Below are 18,409 nucleotides of genomic sequence, written 5' to 3' on the forward strand. Positions count from 1 at the left end.
ACACCCCGTACCACGGCGGAGGATACTCTCGTCTCCACAACGCTCTGCGCGTCACCTCCGGCAATCCAGGCGCATGTTTGGCTCGGGGAAGGTGGCGGGGTGCCGGGGGGCCCGAGAGCCGGGCAGGGACAGCCCGGAATAGCCGGGAACAGCCCGGAACAGCCCCGAGGGTCCCGCGGGTCCCGCCCTGAGGGGCCGGCACGGGAGGCGCCCCCTGGCGCCCTCCCTGCGCGCGGCACATCGCGGGACCGATGACATCACCGCTCTGCGCAAAGAGCCGCCCGCCGATTGGCGGAAGGCAGGAGCGGGCCCAGCCAATGGGCGACGCGCAGGGCGGCAGGCCGCGCTGACGTGCTGCTCGGCCGTGCGGGGGTTTATTTTGCTTTGGGCCGCTCCGGCCGCCGCCATTAGAGGAGCGCGGGCAGAGCCTCCCCCCCCCCCGCCGCGCCGAGTGGGAGCGCCCGCGGCCGCGGCAGCCCCGGCGCCTCGGGAGAGACCATGTCGTGAGCGGGGGGGGGGAGCGCGGGAGGGGGGGGGGGGCGGCGCGGGGCGCAGGCGGCTCCCAGTGCTCCGAGCGTGTTCCTGAGGGACTGAGGGACGGATCCCGGCGGAGAGGTAAAGCCCCTGTGCTCTCACTGCCCTCCTCGGGCAGCGCTGCAGGACGGGGGGGGCGCGGGGGGAACGGGAGCGAGCTGAGCCGGAGCCGAGCGGGGACCCGCTGCGGGGTCGGGGGGGTTGTGAGGAGGCGCCTCCGGCGCGGCCCCGGATCCCGCTGCGGTCGGTGTCCCGCTTAGAACGGCTTGCTGAGGGCAGGCAGGCTGGCACAGCCTCCGTACAAAGGCAGGAAACTCGGATTTTTTTCTCCCGTGGCTGCTGCTCCGGACCCCGGGCTGTGGTGCCTTAGTGTGCCTGGTGAGATCATGCCTGTGCTGCCTCCCTCCCACTTCTTCCCACCCTCCTGCTTTGATTCTGTTGGTGGTCGGATGTGCCTGTGTGGATCTGCACGCGGTGCTGGAGTAGGTGATGGGAGTGATGGGTTGTGTCTGCGGATTTTGGGTAGCAGAACTTCCATGGTATTGCCTATCCCATCCTTGGAAGTGTCCCAAGACCAGGTTGGACAGGGCTTGGAGCACCCTGGAATAGTGGAAGGTGTCCCTGCCCATGGCAGGGGGTTGGAACAAGATGATCTTTAAGGGTCCCTTCCAGCCCAAACCACTCCGTGATTCATTCTGTGATCACCTATTGTCGATGCTTTATCAGAAGTAAAGTACAGCGAGAGAAGTATTTCAAAATCGAGCTTGTTCTTTGGGAACCGAAGTCCAAACAAAAATTAGGAAAGTTGGATAAAGGAGTGAGGCAGACCTTGGTAATATCCACGCTGCCAGCGCCTCCCTGTCTGCCTTCACCGTCCCAGACTGCAGCAGCTTCCTGGCAGGATAAGATAAACTTGTCTGCGGAGGTCATGGATGTGTCTGTGAGTCCTTCGGATGTGTCTGTGAGTCCTTCCTTGGGAGTGACGGGATCAGCCTGTCCCCACGGCAGTCTCCGCTCCCTCGGGAGCAGCGGGTGGCAGAAATGATGGGGAAGATGGATCCGGGTGTCCTGCACGGCTGGCACAGCCCGGCTGCTGAGAACTTTCTGCTGCCACGGTGACTTTCAGCCATGGCAATAATGACAACTTTTTCTGGAATTCTTGGGGGTTGGTGTAGTAAACAAACGTTGTTTGACGGGCTTTGTGCTGTGCTTGAACAGTCTCTGCTCACCAGCTGCCTGCGGTGTCACAAGTGGTGGAGCTGGCATGTGAGTTTAGTGCTTTGATGCGTTTGTTGGGGAAAAAATTGAAAGGTGAGATGTCTTCTGTGTAGTAACTCCCTCGTTCTCTTCTTAGAGCTTGCTCTGTTGTTAGCAGAACCTTTTAACAGTAGTTCAGGAGAGATCTGTTGTAATCAGTTTTGTTTTTCCATCTGCTTATCGGTCTCACAGAAGAGATTTGTGAGGCTTATTTATTTTTCCCCCCCTTTTTCAGTTGTTACTCAGGCAGGGGGAGGCAGGTGAGCAGCAGGAGGTGTTCTGGAACTCTTTTGCTGGCCTCCCTCCGAAGGCCAAGCTGAGTTGGTGTTTCAGCATGTGGAGGCTGGCATGTCATATGTGAAGGATCACCTCTGGTTTAAGTCTGTCACAGCGTTCAAAGAGAATAAAGCCTTGGGATGCGTTGCATTTCGTGGGATTTGTGAAACTCTAATTATGTGCTGTAGTTCTTTTGAAGGAAAAAGAAATTGCTACCTTTACTTTCCTTCTGCAGCTTAAGCAAGGGCAGGCAGGTGGGGGTGACACTGTCATCTGTTCCTCAGGAGCTGTGTCTATTAGCATTCTCTCAGAAGTATAATTACAAATATTAATGTAATTGGAATGCTGAGTGGCACAAAAGCATCAACGGGGTTCATCATAGGAGCGTGACTTTAATTGGGGACTAATTCCAGCTCAGAATGGGTCAAGGGGACATTTTTAGCTTTGTGTGTGGCCGTTCTCATTGTATGTTGTTTGACCTGTAAATTCCTCGGGGACAGGAGTTCCCACCCATCTTTGCTGCCCTTTGCAAGAAGGATCTGTAAATAAGCCAGAAGTGTAAGTAGGAAATACTTTACTGATTGAATGGGAGGTTATTTTTAATACAGTCAATCAAATAATCAAATGTTCTCTCAGGCTCTTTAAAGTGAGATTTACTGGCTCCTTCATGTGGCCTTAACTTGGGTGTTGATGTTTCTCTTTCCAGCTTCTCTTTGCCATATCAGTTCTAGCACAGATCAATACATTCCTTGTCATGATGTGCTCTCTGCTAATCACAGCAAAGCATTTAAACTGCCACTGCCAGTTCTCTTCATAATCTCATGCCCTTTCCTCCCCCCAAAATTTGAAGACTGGGTTATTTTGGGCTGTTCAAAATTGATGTCAACAAGTAATCCTCAGTTTAACTAGATGAATTATGATCCACAGTCTCCTGGTACTAAAATGGAACTAAACTTTAGTTTGGCAGCTGAAAATGGCTGGCTTAGCTGTAAGAGAGTTCTTAATTTATTTTTTTTAAATAGTACTGTGTGTGAGGAGGGAAACAAGGCAGAGTTGAAAAGATAATTTTTTTCACCACAGCTGATGGAGAGTTTGCCATTTCCCTTGTCAGATGGAATAGCTTGGTAAAATCAGTTTAGTGACATAGATAATTGTAACTTTGTCATGTCAGTTGAATGGAATTTATTACACCTTAAAACTTTTGTCTTCAAATTAAGATTTCAAGCATTTGGGATCCAGACACTTTGCTGGTACTTTTCATAGCATTTATTGCATAGCTGTCATTGCTTCATCTTGCATGGGATTGTGACTGTGCTAATTTTTACATCATTGGTGGCTGGAGCAGATGCTCTGTGTAGTTAATTTTTTTTGGAGCTTTCTTGACATGCAAGATTAATAATTACCACTTTGGGGTCTACCAGTCAACATGCTTTAAAAGAACAACTGTCATACTAAGAGTGTGTTAATCTATAATAATATTTAGGATTTTGTATTTCCTTCTTTCATGGCATAGGCAGGTGCTCAGGAGCTCTGTACTCAAACTGGAGTTGTGTCCACCTGGCATTTTTCAAAACAACTTTCTTTCCTCTGCTGATGTCCCATTGATGCAGAAACTCACTTTGGTGTAGACCAGGGAGAGGAGAGGTATGGAAGGGATGGAGCAGGGAATGAGGGCAGTGAAGTTTGAGGAGGGAACTGTCTTCAAGAGGGGCTGATATGGAGTCCCTGCTTCAAGAAAGCAGGAGGAAGAGTAGATTTTTTACAAGGAACATGGGCAGGTAATACAGTGGAAGCATTGGTGGTGACTGCTATGTGCAGAGCATCTTGCCTAGGAAGCAGCCACATTTGCAGCCCTTTTGCCTTTTCTACTGTACAGGAGATGTAGTGACGTTGGCATTTTTCCCTTTGGTTATTTGGGTTTGTCTTGATGTAATCTGTTCTGCTTGTTCTTAAGACAAGGATACTACTGCGTGGTTTGTTGTTGTTGTTTTTTGTTTGTTTTTTTTTATTATGGTCTACTAAGTTGGATTTTTTTTTTTTTCTGAGAATGGCTTGCAAATTTTAAATTAAGGACTGTTTTTACTACTAAGAAAAATACTGGAGATGACACAGGATTTAAGATCTTTTCAGTTCAGAACTGAGCTGAAAATCCCTGAAGTGCTGAGAACAAGGCACAGAGTGAAAATGGACGTGTAACCTGCTGTGCAGGGCATGTGGGGCTGGAAGGATGGACTTGTGTCTGCTTTGGCACGTGGAAATGGGGCTGTGGAAGTAGGACTTGTGTCTGGAGCTGGGACTGGTGAGCAAGGAGGCTGCAGCCTCCTCTTGGCCTCCCTCCTGCCCTGTGCTGTTTTATTTGGGTTCTGTTTGCCATGACTTTTAAGGTTTCAAAATCCTCCATGGGGTTCTTTGACTTCAGTTTGATTTAGCATTCTTTCCTGAGAAGCTGTTTTTAATAAAACACAGAAAGTTGGGGTTACTGAGGAGTTTGTGGGCATTAAGAAACTTTGGTAAGGTACGTTTGTTTTCTTGGGAACTTCTACATATTCAGGAGTTGGGGTTCCTGAGCTAAAGAAAACTGTTAGAGCCATGATTTCTGTGACTCTGGAAGGAAAAAGAAACTTGAGTGCTGTTTTTTGTTTGTTTGGGGTTTTTATTGTGTGTGTGTGTAGGTTGTTTTCTGTTTTTCAGTGTATTAGAACTGTTTTGATCAGTAATCTTCTTGAGACTTTGAATTTACCCACACTTTTATAGGTCCACTCATTTAAAAACTGTGTGGTTCTTGGTGCAGTCAGTTGATTATCTGGAAAGAAAAATGTCTGCCATAAATCTCATAAATGTGTATAATTCCAGCAAAAATAGGAAGTTTGTTTGGTGATGGTTGGTTTATGAGAGGTTCTTTTTTTGTGGTTGTTGGGACTATAAGTGCACTGTGAGAGCTTGACTTGTGGCTAATGGGCTTGAAAGTATTCCTTGAGTCTCCAATCATCTTCCCAGTATCTGAGCAGGGATCTGTAGAGACAGCTGGCATGTTTATTCCTTGCTGTTATTTCAGTACTCCCCTGGAACAGCCTCAGTCTACAGGTCCTGGGTTCAAGAAGTGTTGATGATCTACTTTTGGTTTTCCTGGTTCTCAGTGCCCTGGGAAGTCAGGAGTGTTCTGTCCTGGACTTTGCTTGTCACTGACACCGTCTGACAGATGGGCCAGTGGCTTCAGGTTTTACCTGCAGAGGCTTCCTCTTCCTGGCTGCCTGCTGAGCTCATTTTTGCCTTGCTGAAGGGCTCAGATGGGCTGCTGGACGAGGTACTTTTTTATTTTTGACCTCCCCATTACTGTTTAGCTGTGCAGGGATAAAAAGAAATGTCACCTCATGGCTTTTAAAAGGCTTATTTAAAGAAGGTTGTTCAGTGTTGCCTTTAGTAGAAACTTACTCCCACTCCAGAACCTGTTATTACTGTTTTAGAACTGCTACTCTGTGAAACTTTCGAGGAGTGCAGAGTACCCTGCAGTAATTAACTCAGAGATGTAAAACAGATTACTAATGTAATGTAAAACAGATTACTAATCATATGGTTAAAAAAAGGTGATTAAAAAAAACCAAACAGCTGATAATCAGTGTCTTTAGAAGGAGTTTGGATTTGTTTTCCCTGTGGTTTTTAACACTAGTTCTTAGCATTGTGTTAAGCAGCAGCATCCACACCAGTGGACTTTGTGTGCTGTGATAATAGCATTTTTGCTACTAATTTTTTCTTTTTCCCTCTTTTTGATACTTTGCTGCCTCACCAGCATCTTAGGAAGAGCTGGATAAAATGAGTGTAGTTTGTTTGGCTCACTGGGGCTGGGACTTGCCTGAAGTGTATTCCAATAGCAAATGCTGTTAGCAAAGACAGTCCTTGGCTGTGTCTGAATGTGGCTGTCATTAATTAGGAGCCAAGTGCCCCTCGGTGGGTGCTGAGCGTGTGTTTCCATGTTTCCTTTGGAGGCAGGTGGTTTTCCTCCTCCTCCCAATGCTGACTGCCTGTGGAGCCCTGCTGTAATTTATGGTCAGCCAGTAACGAGGAGGTGCAGGGGATAATTACAAGAAAATGTACAAGTCTTGGTGTAGTGTTCCTGCCGTTGGACAGGTTGAAGTGTTTCAGGGGTTTGATGTCTGACTGCACGGTGTGTTTTCAGTCAGAGCGTGACATCTGCTTTTCCTTCTTGTGTGTGAGGATGGCTGAGAGCTAAACAAAAATGGGTCTGGTGTTTGAGGCACAGTCTAAACACAGATAAACTGTTTTTGTGTTTGACCTCACTTTTTATAAAGAAACATCTTGTTCAACTTCTGTACTTTGTCCAAGGCTAATGTCTTCTTTTTAAAAAGAAGTTTTAACGGTTCTGTTGTTTTATTGTGTATGTTTGTTACTGTGGATCTTAAGTCAGTATTCATCTGTTGCTGTTCATGGTCAAATTCATTAAACGCTGCTAGCTGTATTTATGCAAATCTTCTATCATAGCTCATTATTTTAAGTAATTTTGCTTGGGTTTTGATTAGTATTGTGTGGGAGATGCTGTGCATTATGTAACTGTTAAACTGCTTACCCTTGTTTGCCCAAATGGTGTTGGTTTCTAAGCAATCGTATTTAGTCCATCCTAATGTGTAGTAACATCTCATCTGGACAGTCATTCACTTTTAATTGAGCTTAAAACAAAAGAACAACCCTGACAAAGAAAGAGAACTGAACTGCAAGCTGCTGCTACTGGGTTTTTATAGGTTGTTTTCAGCAGTTAAGGCTTTCCTAGCTTTTAGTCACCAATGTAATAGATCTAGATGGAGTTTGACCCATTTGAGATGAGTAATGAATAAAATGCAAACTTGCACCATGCAAATTACACAAGAGGGTTAACTGTAGTGGCTAAGAGCACAGAAATGCTTCAAGAGATAAACATTAAAATAAAAATAAAGACAGCAGAAAGAGAAAATGTTTACTATTCTCAAATATCTGTTAATTCTGTAATGAGTTTCCAGCTTTTGCAGACATGTCCGTTTACATTAAGTTGCAGACCTAAAGTTCATTGTCAGTCTTGTATTTCAGATGTCTCCAAAGATCAGAAACTTCCCAGATGTTTTCATTCTTAGTGCATGGAGCATTAGCAAAATTGGACATCCTTTTGCATTAAAGCTGCATATAAATTCTTCTGCTTATGAAAAGTCAGCAGTTGGGTTGGAAGTGTGAATAGAATATTGAAAAGAAAGCTGAAGCAAAATCAGCGTAATTTTTCTGAATACCATAAATACCTAATAAAGTAGATTTAAGAAGCTTTGAAATGAGATATGAATCCATAAAGCAGAATGAAAACAATTTTTTATTAATTTTATGTAAATGAAAGCCATCTGAATTCACCCAATGAACAGACTTCTGAATGTGTTCAGAAGTTAATTCTTACTTTCTTGCTTTTTTTGGTTATGAGAACTGTGTTTCGTGCACTTTGTTTCTTTGTGAGTGCTGAAGTCTCCTGGATTTTAACTCATTCCTCACTTATAAAGTTTTAGGTAGTGAGGCAGGTCATACCTAAAAATCTGCAGTAAAGGAGTATTTTTGGTGATCTGGACTATCAAAACTGAAGAAAATGTTAGAAGTCACTTAACATGCTAGATTGAAAATATTTTCATTGGAACCGTGTGACTATTTACAGTTTTTTTTCTCTCATGCACCATTACTGCTGTAGTTTATACTAAATTGAGTTGTGATGTGATTGGGTGTTCAATGGAATTCAGATTTGTGCCAGTCTGAGCTGGATGATGCTTCTCTTGAGACAGCAGCCTCATCCCTCCTGCTGCTGCTGCTGGGGGGAGCAGAGGGGATCCAGGTGTGTTTGGAGCAGCCCTGAGGATGGGAGGATGGTGCAGGCAGAGCCTCCCTACCCTGCTTGTGTCTGTTTGTTGAGAAGGGTTCTGGGTTTCTGCAGTCTGGGTCCAGTTCCTGCTGTCGGCCCTGCACAGCCAGCTGCTGTTCTGTAAGGAAATCAACATTTCCTATGTAAAACCCCACCTTGTAGAGCAGCTTGCAGAAAATTATTCCAGTGCTCTTTTGCTGAGATGAGAGTGTGTTTTCTCCTTTTTGCTGCTCTCTTTGGAACTGAATCGTTGCCTTTTTAAAGAACTGTCCTAACAACCAAAGCAAACTGTGCTTGTTTGTTAAATTCCTTGCTTCAGTGTGTTTGGGCTAATGCAGAAAATGCTTCTATGTTTGTGGCTTCACAATAATCTTTCCATTCTTTGTTATAATACATAGATACTACTGCAAAGCTTCCAGATTAAGTGCTGATCTGATCTGTTTGTTCCATTGACAGGGTCAGGGTTCTTAATTTTATTAAAATTAATTTGAGGAGATGACAATGGAGCTTATTGTTAGTTCCCATCAAACTACAGAAGCCCAGGTTCAAGCTTTCTGCTTTTAATATACTGATCTGTGGAGGGCTATACTGAATTATTGAGAAAGAAGAGCAAATAGCTGAAGGTAGAGTAAGTTTGGGAAGGTAGGAGAAGAAAGTCAATAAATGTCCACCTTGGAACATAAGGCCAGGATTTGTGAAAGGTTTTACTTCTATACTCCTGAAGTGCTGAATAAATAGATTTTGCGATCCCTTTCTTTCAGAAAAAGGTTCTTCTGCTTATTGTATTCATCTGAAAAGTTGCTTTAGTGTTTTTAAAATAAAGAAACCAGCCTGCCTTTCTTTTTGGAGCAGCCTGTGAGAGGCAGCTGCAGGGGGGGAAGGAGGGTGGTTCTTGATTTGCCTTGCAGGTCTTGCTGAAGGCTGAAGCTGGCACCTTGGGCTCCCTTTTTCCCTGGAAACACTAAGCAGTTTTATTTGAAAATCCCTAGACATGAACCAAATGAGTTGGAGGTGGGAGCACTGATTTGATGGGTGTAATTATGTAAGGTTTCAGCCAGCACAGATGCCAGCAGCATCCCAGCAAAAATCTGTGGTGTGGACTGGTCTAAATCAGCATCTGGCATGTTTGCAGGGAGGGCTTGATGGTTTCATGAAGTGGAGCTCCATGTTGTTCCTTGTTTGAGCCAAAGGAAAAACAACTTCTGGACACAGTGAATAATTAAATTGAGGGAGCATAATGTATCCTGTCATAAAAGTGGTATTTGAGAACTTTGTTTCTTCTCAATTTGTGTGAGCTGTTTGGTGTTTTCCTGTGCACTCATAAAGAAGAATGTTCTTAAAAATTGAAGCAAAGCAAAAAAAAAAAAAATCTGGTTATTGTAGGTCACCTTTTACAACTGACTTCATGTAGTAAAACGGTGATCTGATAAGGTTTTGATTTGTTTTTCTGTTCTTTATACAGAACTTAATGTATTTTTCTCTTCAGTGTAGTGAGTTACTCTACAAGTATGTCCAGAAGATACTCAGCACACTGTCTAAACTGATCAAGTGGAATTTGTTTGAAGTTTTGTGGGTTTTAATTTCTTGTCTGCTCGTGCTTTTTGGACATAAAGGCATGCACCTGCACTTCACAGTCACTGTGTTGCTATTTCTCTGTCAGAGGAGAGGTGCTCTGTGATTCAGCTTCTCCTCTGTGAGGAATCTAAAATAACAAGTTGACTTGAAAACAGAGTCAAAGAAGTAATTGGGGAAAAAATGTAACAAGCTTCAAACTGCTGTGGCTGGATGGTGATGCTGTATCATCAGTAAATCACAGAGTGGTCTGAGTTGGATGGGACCTTAAAGCTCATTTTGTTCCAATCCCCTGCCATGGCTAGGGACACCTCCCACTATCCCTGTTGCTCCAATCCCCTTGGCCACTTGCAGGGATCCAGGGGCAGCCTGGATTCCACAGATTGCCAGGGCCTCCCCACCCTCACAGGGAACAAATTATTCTTAATACCTAATCTAAACCTACTCCCTTGCCATGTGGAGCCATTTCCCCTTGTCCTGTCACTGCAGTTCCTGATGTGAACAAATTGGATGGGTCTGGTGTCTGTGACCTCCAGCTCTGCTCCCACCAGACCCATCTATGGGAGCTACCGTGGTGGGTAGAATTGGAGGTCAGATCAAGTAAAAAACAATAAAAAACCCCCAATGGTGAATTTCCTCCCTGTACTTGGTGTTGGCAGAGCTGTCAAGGAAAAGAAATTGTGTTGCTCTGTTGAGCCTTTTTATATTCTTTACTTCATAATAACCTGAGGCCTTGTGTTCAGAGGTGGTGAGCTCATATCTCAGAGGCTTTCAAAGCTGCACATACTCATCCTCTGGAAGAATTATGTCTGAGAGCACCTGCTTTTTAAGTGGCACAGAAGATAATTGCAGCTAAAAAGCTGATCTTGTGATATGTACGAAAGCTTTCCTGTAAGGTGGGATGTCCTGAGCTATTTTGTTTCCTGAGTAGTATCTCAGTACTTGTTTAGATTGTTTTTGCAGCCAGCTGCTTTCCAACTGGAGCTGCAATCTCCTTTCCCAGTCCCAATATCACTAAAACAGATGATGTCTTGTTTTCATGCCCCATGCCAAATGTGGGTTGAGATTTGTCTGCAGTGGGAGCTGCTTTGTTTAAGGCCTTACAAACCAGGGCAGGGAAAGAAACCATGCACAGTTACACATACCCATCACAGACTGTTTATGGATTTGATGGGAAGCATCACCTACTCCAACCAAACCAACTTCTGCTCCAGTAGGAATTATTCTCAAGCACTGGAGTATTGGGACAGCCACTTTTGGTGGTCCTTGGTGGCACAATATGTTGGTGGCAGTGGGCAGGTGCCTGGGCAGTGTGCTCCTGCCTTCTCTGTTCTGAAAACCCTGTTCAACTCTCCTGTGTTTCTAACTACAAAACATTAATTCCTAAAAACCCTCTACTGTTTCTAGAGAGAAGAAGCTTATTAAGAAAGTAATTAAAAACCTTATTTTGGGAATTGATGGAAAAGCTTTGACCAAATGGAATAGATAAATCTAGTGTCTAGTGTGCTCATATAGGAGATGCTTTGGCAAAGTAGAGAAACTTTTTTTCCTTAAAATTCCCAAAAAGTCTTCCTTGCAAAGTCACCTTTAGTAAAATCAAATTAACTTTGTATTCTCCTGTATATATGCATTTTTCACTTCTTTGTCACAGATATGAGGCACCTGGTATGATCCAACTCCTTTTTTCCCCATTATAAATGGGCATGGACATCTGTCAGGAATGGTGGAGGGGAAGCAGCAGGAAATGTGATTGCCTTTTCAGCACATTCCTCAGTGTGACACAGTTTTATAATGTAGAGGTGGGAGTGAAGTGCTCTGCAGGCTGTTCAGTACTGTGGAACCCGAGCTTTGAGAGAGCTTTCTGTGTTCCTGATTGCTCCTGAGCTTCCATGCAGCATAAATATGGATTGCTCTGGAGAAGGATCGTGCTGCCCTCTCCTCTGTGCCAGCCATGCGATAGCCCCTCATTCATGCAGCCACCTGATCTGCTGAATAGATCACTTGAGCTCTTGGAAAAAAACCATCTTCAGTGCTGGAGTCCTCAGGAGCAGATAGTAGGAGGAAGGCTGGCAAATTTAAATAGAAGTTTCAGCTATGCCTTGATAGAGCAAGGTGTGTCTGAAGGTATTTTAGTGGAGAATGTACTAACTCCTAAAACACTGGCTAATTGGGGAACAGGTATTAACTAATTTTTGGGTTGGTATGTCTAGTTTTGAATTTAATCCTGTTGTGTAGCTTGTGAGTTTTAGTTTCCTGGGCTCTGAGTGGTTTTGTTAGCTGAGAGAGTAGCAATATGATAAATAAGAAGTGTCAGTCAAGTGATGTGACAAGTTTGTATTTAATCAGTTTTGCCTTGTTAAAAGCAGCACTTTGGTGAGTTTTACATGCTGGGTAACTATTCTGGGGTAAGGGAGGAAATGCTGTGTACGTTTCTCTGTTTGTCCTTTATCTACCTGCCTCACCCTTTCCCTCTATTATGCTTTCTACACAAAGCTTTTTCTGCCTTCCCCATCCAAAGTTTCAGATTGCAGTGAGAGAGTTCATGGATGTTTTGGTGTGGACTTGTTGCTTGGATCTACTTCTTTTACTTCAGCAGATTGACCACTAGTGTGGCCACTGGTTTTTTTATAAATATTGGTTTATTTTTACCAGTCTCTTGTGGCCTCAGCAGGTCATGACTGGGTTTAACTGAGTAAATTGGGATTAGAATAGGTGTGGCATTTAATAATTAACTTTCTGGTTACTCAGGTCCAGTAGGAAACCTGTAATGAGTCTGTTTTCATTTTGTTTACAGGAATAGTTATCTACTTAGTCTCATCCTTCATATTCGGCAATCTGAAGAAAAGGTCTGAGCCAGCATGAAGACAGAATCCCCTCTTCATTAGAGAAAAAGTGAGTTGGAATGGGGTTGAAATCTGAATTTGTAGCATGAAAATACAGTCTTAGCCTGCCAACACACACAGCTTGTGCTTGTTTCAAGTGGCATTTTCACCATGTAACCCTATTGATACGGGTGATGTCCAGTCAAGACCTAGTCTTGGTTAAGCACATTTCTAAACTTTTCACATTGAAAGTATTTTATGTAAATTCCACCACCCTCCTTTTCTGAAAGAACTGCTTACTCACTGTGTAACTGCCCACCTGATACACTCTGTCCTTCCAAATCCTGTGAGGTCTGTTACAGGATCTAGATTTTGTGTTCCTTTTCTTGTACTGCTGGATTCATACTGAGTTTTATTTTAATAATTTAATATTTATAACTTGCTTCTGTAGCTGTACTGGTCATTTCTCCAGTATTCTCAGTGCTTAATGGCTATTCTGAATTTGCTGGGAATTGCAAATTTGAAGAGTTTCAGAAATGTAGGACTCATTTTTGCACTAGTAAATTGTGAAATCTGCACGTAAAATGCCGGTAGGTCAAGTCTTACCCTTTTCATAGTGATTTTACTCCCCTTAGATGTTGTAATAATATCAAATAAAAAAGACTGCCCGTTAGGCCAGCCTGATTTTTATATCCACGGGGTTAAATCTCATTCATTTGTTGTTTTGAACAGCTCTTTCACTGGCTCTGTGTACTGATGGTGTGTTCTGACCCCTCAGCTTTCTGCTCGCCGCAGTTCATTTCAAGGAGTGCACGATGACAGAGCGTGGAATTAAATGGGCCTGTGAGTATTGTACATATGAGAATTGGCCTTCTGCAATCAAGTGCACCATGTGTCGTGCCCAGAGACCCAGTGGAACAATTATCACAGAAGATCCTTTCAAAAGTGGCTCCAGTGATATCGGGAGGGACTGGGATCCTACGAGCACTGAAGGAGGGAGCAGTCCTTTGATCTGCCCGGATTCCAGCGCCAGACCAAGGGTTAAATCATCCTACAGTATGGAAAGTGCAAATAAATGGTCGTGCCACATGTGCACGTACTTGAACTGGCCAAGAGCTATAAGGTGCACCCAGTGCTTGTCTCAGCGCAGGACCAGGAGCCCCACGGAGTCCCCTCAGTCCTCGGGCTCCGGGTCCAGGCCGGTCCCTTTTTCCGTGGATCCGTGTGAGGAATACAATGACAGAAATAAACTGAACACAAGGGCTCAGCACTGGACTTGTTCTGTTTGTACATATGAAAACTGGGCCAAGGCCAGAAAATGTGTTGTGTGTGACCACCCCAGACCCAACAACATTGAAGCAATAGAACTGGCAGACACAGAAGAGGCTTCTTCCATCATAAACGAGCAAGACAGGGCTCGGTGGAGAGGCAGCTCCAGTAGTGGTAATAGCCAAAGAAGATCTCCACCAACAACCAAACGTGAGTCTGATGTGAAAATGGACTTCCAAAGAATTGAATTGGCTGGAGCTGTTGGCAGCAAGGAGGAGCTTGAAGTTGACTTCAAAAAACTAAAGCAAATAAAAAATAGAATGAAAAAGACTGACTGGCTGTTCCTAAATGCTTGTGTGGGTAAGTTGTTTACTGCTACCTTCTGCTCTTGTGCTGGCGGTTAAATATTTTGGGAGAATGAAGAATTAAAACAGAAACTTGGCATTTGATTTCAAACCAGCTTTTTTTATCTCTGCATTTCCATTTTAAAAAGTAAGCCAAATGTAGAGGTTCCTGAAATAGCACCTGCTGAGAGAGGCTGTGAAGTTCATCCATAATCTGAACAGGGTTAGATGTGTCTCAAGTGTACTTGGACTTTTTTGACCTTTTGTAGAAATGGATATTCTTGTAACCAAATCCTGTTGTTCCATGTAATTGTCAAAAGGTGGAAAAATCATAAAGCCAATCTACAGGACACGAGTGCATATAGTACTGTAAAAAATGCCATTAATGGATAATTAAAATTACTTTTCTTTTTGCTATGGCAAGACATGCTCTGTAGAGGCAGCAGCTGCAGCTTGGGAGTATTTGTAAACAGTGTAGAGCTTGCAACAGTACAAGATGCTCTGTCAGATGTTAAAAATAACACCAAAATATGTAGCTCCAAGAAACTGCATGTGTAATACTGACCTTGAAAGTAATAATGTTGTATTAATACACATACTGTGTTGTAAATGTTTACAGGCTTTCTGAAAGTATTTTTGAAGTCAGCTGCTTCGAAAAACATTCAAATAGCAATTTTGTTTTGTATTTTAGTGCTTTCCTAAGGAAATGCTGGATAATTCTCGCAGTGCTGTTAAAGAACAGAGCCATGTGAGAGCAGGGTTTTCTTCAGTTATTGACCTTGTGAGTTAACTCCTGTGCTGTAGCTTCCCAGAAGCAGATATCGCGTGCCCCAGCATACAAGCAGGTTCAACACTTGAAATATGCAACTATTTTTAGAGTAAAACACTTCATTTGAAACTCTGGCTCCACTAGTATGTCTCATGCTGTTCCTTAATGTTTCACAAAGTCACTTCATGGTTGTTGTAATCAAAAAGCTAATTAGTGGAGCTGCTTTGTTTAACATATTTGATCAGGTGTAAATGTTTTTGTGGGTATGCTGTGTTTGGTTTCTCTGAGCTAATAAATATTCTAGTTTATTTTTGTGTTGTGTGAGTAGTTAGACATGCACATTTCCTTTTGGAAAGAGATGCCTCAGTATTTCTTGATACCTCCAGTTCCTTACAACCTTTTTTCCTTCTGAAATGAAGCAGCTGAAATTCTGCGTGGTATTTTTTAAGTTATTGAGTACCACAGGTCAGTTGTTGGAGGTTGTTCCTGTGCCTTACAAGGGTATTTATCTTGGATTCTGATAACAATTGTATTAAAAATATTTGGCTATTTTTTCCCTTTGGTTTTTCAAAAGTAATTTTTTTGAGTGTTCTAATGTTACTTGAAATATTTGACACTTTCTGATTTAACCTGTGTGGGAAGGGTTGTATTTATATTTAAGAACATGGGTTTGCAAGTATTTAATGTTGTTTGTGACTATATAGTTGTATATAAAACCCAAAACCATGTTCATGGAAGTTTTGTAATGCAATAATGATTTGGTCTGAAGGGATCTTGGTGAGAAAAGCAGAATGCAGGTGGAGTTGTGTGCTGATTGTTACTGCTGCCTGCTGAAAGCTTTCATGGATTTCTCTCTCTAACTTAAACACCTCCTGTACTCCTGGGGGAGAGGGATGAGGGGGGCACAGGAAGCAGCAAACAAAGCTGGTAATTATCTGTCCTTTATCTCAGAATTTCATTTTATATATTGCAGATATAATTTATTTCCCCAAATACTCCTTGTAATAGGAATAACCTTAGGAAGATTGATGGAGGTTGCACGGATTCTTTTGTGCTTGTCTCTGGTTGTTGTGTAGTGTATCTGTGCTACAAAAGTGCACCAGTTCAGCCAGTAATCATTAAAGCAATAAGCTGAATTTCTGCTTGTGATCTTAGTGTGACATACTTAAACCAGTTTAACTATCAGTTGAATAATTTTGCCTAAAGCATCTGTTTTTACCATTGAAATCAAGTGGGTCACTGTTACTAAGTGAGTTCTGTTTGTTTGCCAGCTGGAACTCTTGGGAAGTTTTAGCTGAGCTGAACATTTGTCAGTCCTTAGCCAAGCAAAATTATAAAATAGGACAAGTTCATGTTAAATACCAAGTAAATTTGTGAACATTGATGACCAAGAGTTTGTGTGTTACCCTGCTCCATCTGACAGGTGGTGCCTAACAAGGATTGGGGGCTTCAGACTGAAACCTCCAAGTTTAAGATCAGTCAGTTGTGGAGGGTCCATTTGCTTTGAATCCATCTTTTGTAGGAGAGTTGTTAAAATGTTACCTTTTAAAGTTAGCCCTGAAGTTAAAAATAACGATTAAAGGAGTAGGAGGAATTCTTGGCAGAGTGGTTATTTTCTTTTCTCTTAGAAGATATTATCTGTCAGAAGGTACCAAGGAAAATGTCTGATACTTCAGGACAGCTGTTTGGTTGAACTCCCTCTTCACATCTCAACTCCAGTACAAAATTCTTTTTACTAGATTTTAAATTCAGTGTCAAATTTCATTAAAAAACACGTATCAGACTACTCTTTTCCACATCTGTTCTTTTTAGCTAAAACATGGAAAGATGTGTATAAAGCAGATTTAAGAAGAAGTGTGTGTTAGTATTGTTTTGTTTTGTTTTGTTGGAGGCATCCATTAATGCTTTTCCCACCCCAGTAAGTAAACGTGTCATCAAGGCTTCTGTTCCTTGCAAATCCAGGCTGGACAAAATGTGATGAGTGCAGCTCTTGCCTTTCAGCATGAATAGTTTCCTTGATGGAGGGTATTCCTTCCAAATCACAAGGATTAGTGGTATTCCCCCATTCAAACTCTGCCAGCAAATGTACTTGAATGTTGCCTTTTTTTATTGACTTGTTTTTTTCAGAGTGAGTGTATCTGTTGGGTGATTCTTTCTCAGAAAAATGAGATTTTAAACTGATTCATGTGGTTGAAATGGATTAAAATCCTAGCAGAAACTGGAGTAAGTGTGTCTTACTGGCTTCCTCCAAATGCCAATTTAAATTACAAATGGTTTCTGCAATGACACCAATGTTTGCTACCACAGTGGCCTAGAACAAGATTAATGTTGAGTCCAAGGTGACTCATTTCTTAGGGGAGGGAACTGATGTGCACTTAAATTAAACTTTATTACCTTTTCTATAACTTATGGTACCTGTGGCAGAGGTTGTCAGGCAGTCCTGGTGGCCTGTGGGAATGACAGAATGTGATGTACAGCCATCAGGAGTTCCTGTGGGGCCTGCTGAAGCTGCTTCCAGCTGGCTGTGGATTCAAGGAGTACAAATGGATGAGGATGGCTGTGCCTGTAAAACCTCTCTGGCATCCAGAGTTTGCTTGGGTGTTACCCTGGAGCTTCCCATCTCCTGGCACTTCAGGGCTGGGTTGGACAGTGGTGCTGGCAGAGTGTGTTTGCTGCAGGGCACTGCTGGGGATTCTTGGGTTGTGAGTACAACTCCTGAGCTTGAGCTGCTAGATTTAAAAGTAAACTGCATTTCCTTCCCCTTTTCCTTTCTCCTCCCCCTGCTTGTCACCTGCTGCAAGAGTGTGTTCTTCTCTTGGGTCAGGTCAGTAAGGTGGGTAGTGCTGTCAGAGCTCCCTGTGGGGATGGTGCACACATTCTTAGCTCTGTGAAAGAAACCACTAAGAGTGTGTTTCTTAAACAAATCCAAAGTATTTAGAGCAATCTGTGATGAATCTTGTTTTGCAGTACATCCTTAAAAGGACTGTAACTTCATTCCTAGTATTCCTATTTATGTCTGCTTAGTTTTTCCTTTGTCAACTGTTTTATCTCTCCATTAGATTTTTGAATTAGTGCCAGATATGTTACCCAGGCCTTCAGAAAGCCTGTGGGCAAGGAGAGTCTCCCTGGCCAGACATTGGTATGGAGTTGGCTGGGCTGTGTCCCACGCTGCCCTGCAGCTCTGGGAGACACAGGGGCACCTCCTGCTCTGTGTCCTGCACAGCCTCTGGCTCTTCTCTGAGTGTTCTAAAGGCAGCCTGAAGGAGCTGACATGAGCAAGGTGCTTTCAGCTGGCACTGCCCCCCAGAGTCATCCCAGGTGCCCCTTGCACCTGGCTATTTGAAAAGTATAGTCCTCCTGGCTATTTGAAAAGAAGCTGGATAGAAGGGATGTTTTTGTGGGAGGTGTGGGGGGTTTGTTTCTCTTTGCTGGTGTAGTGAGTTCAGACTGACTTCCTCATCACATCCAGGGTACAGCTGAACCTTGATGCTTCTGTTCATGCTGTGCAGTGGGAGTGGGGAGTGCCTGGGTGGAACAGGCTGGGCACCTGTCCTTGCTGCTGTCAGTCTGGGCTGGAGCTGTTCAGGGAGGTGCAGCATGGATCACTCACTGCCAGGCTGTGCCTGGGGACTCAGCCAGTGCCTGGTGGGAGTGGTACAGCCCAGCCTCCTTCCCTGTTCCCCCAGGA

The 18,409-nt window shown here is 43.4% G+C and overlaps 1 protein-coding gene across 3 annotated transcripts in view; it reads left to right on the forward strand.

Annotated features, from left to right (window-relative positions):
- The first annotated feature begins 344 nt into the window (after positions 1–344).
- ZRANB1 (zinc finger RANBP2-type containing 1) overlaps positions 345–18,409 on the forward strand; it is a 44,085-nt gene continuing 26,020 nt past the window's right edge. Inside the window, exons 1-3 of one of the 3 annotated variants that reach the window (XM_071446414.1) lie at positions 345–615; positions 12,312–12,409; positions 13,118–13,968. In XM_071446414.1, the coding sequence (XP_071302515.1) occupies positions 13,155–13,968 (814 nt within the window). In that variant the 5' untranslated portion in view covers positions 345–615; positions 12,312–12,409; positions 13,118–13,154. Of the gene's footprint in view, positions 616–12,311; positions 12,410–13,071; positions 13,969–18,409 lie in introns of all 3 variants that reach the window. The other 2 variants (XM_071446413.1, XM_071446412.1) reach the window with 2 other exon arrangements.

Source organism: Agelaius tricolor, unplaced genomic scaffold (assembly GCF_023055355.1).
Source record: "Agelaius tricolor isolate 1412-34295 unplaced genomic scaffold, bAgeTri1.0.p SCAF_22, whole genome shotgun sequence".
Taxonomy (NCBI): Eukaryota; Metazoa; Chordata; class Aves; order Passeriformes; family Icteridae; genus Agelaius; species Agelaius tricolor.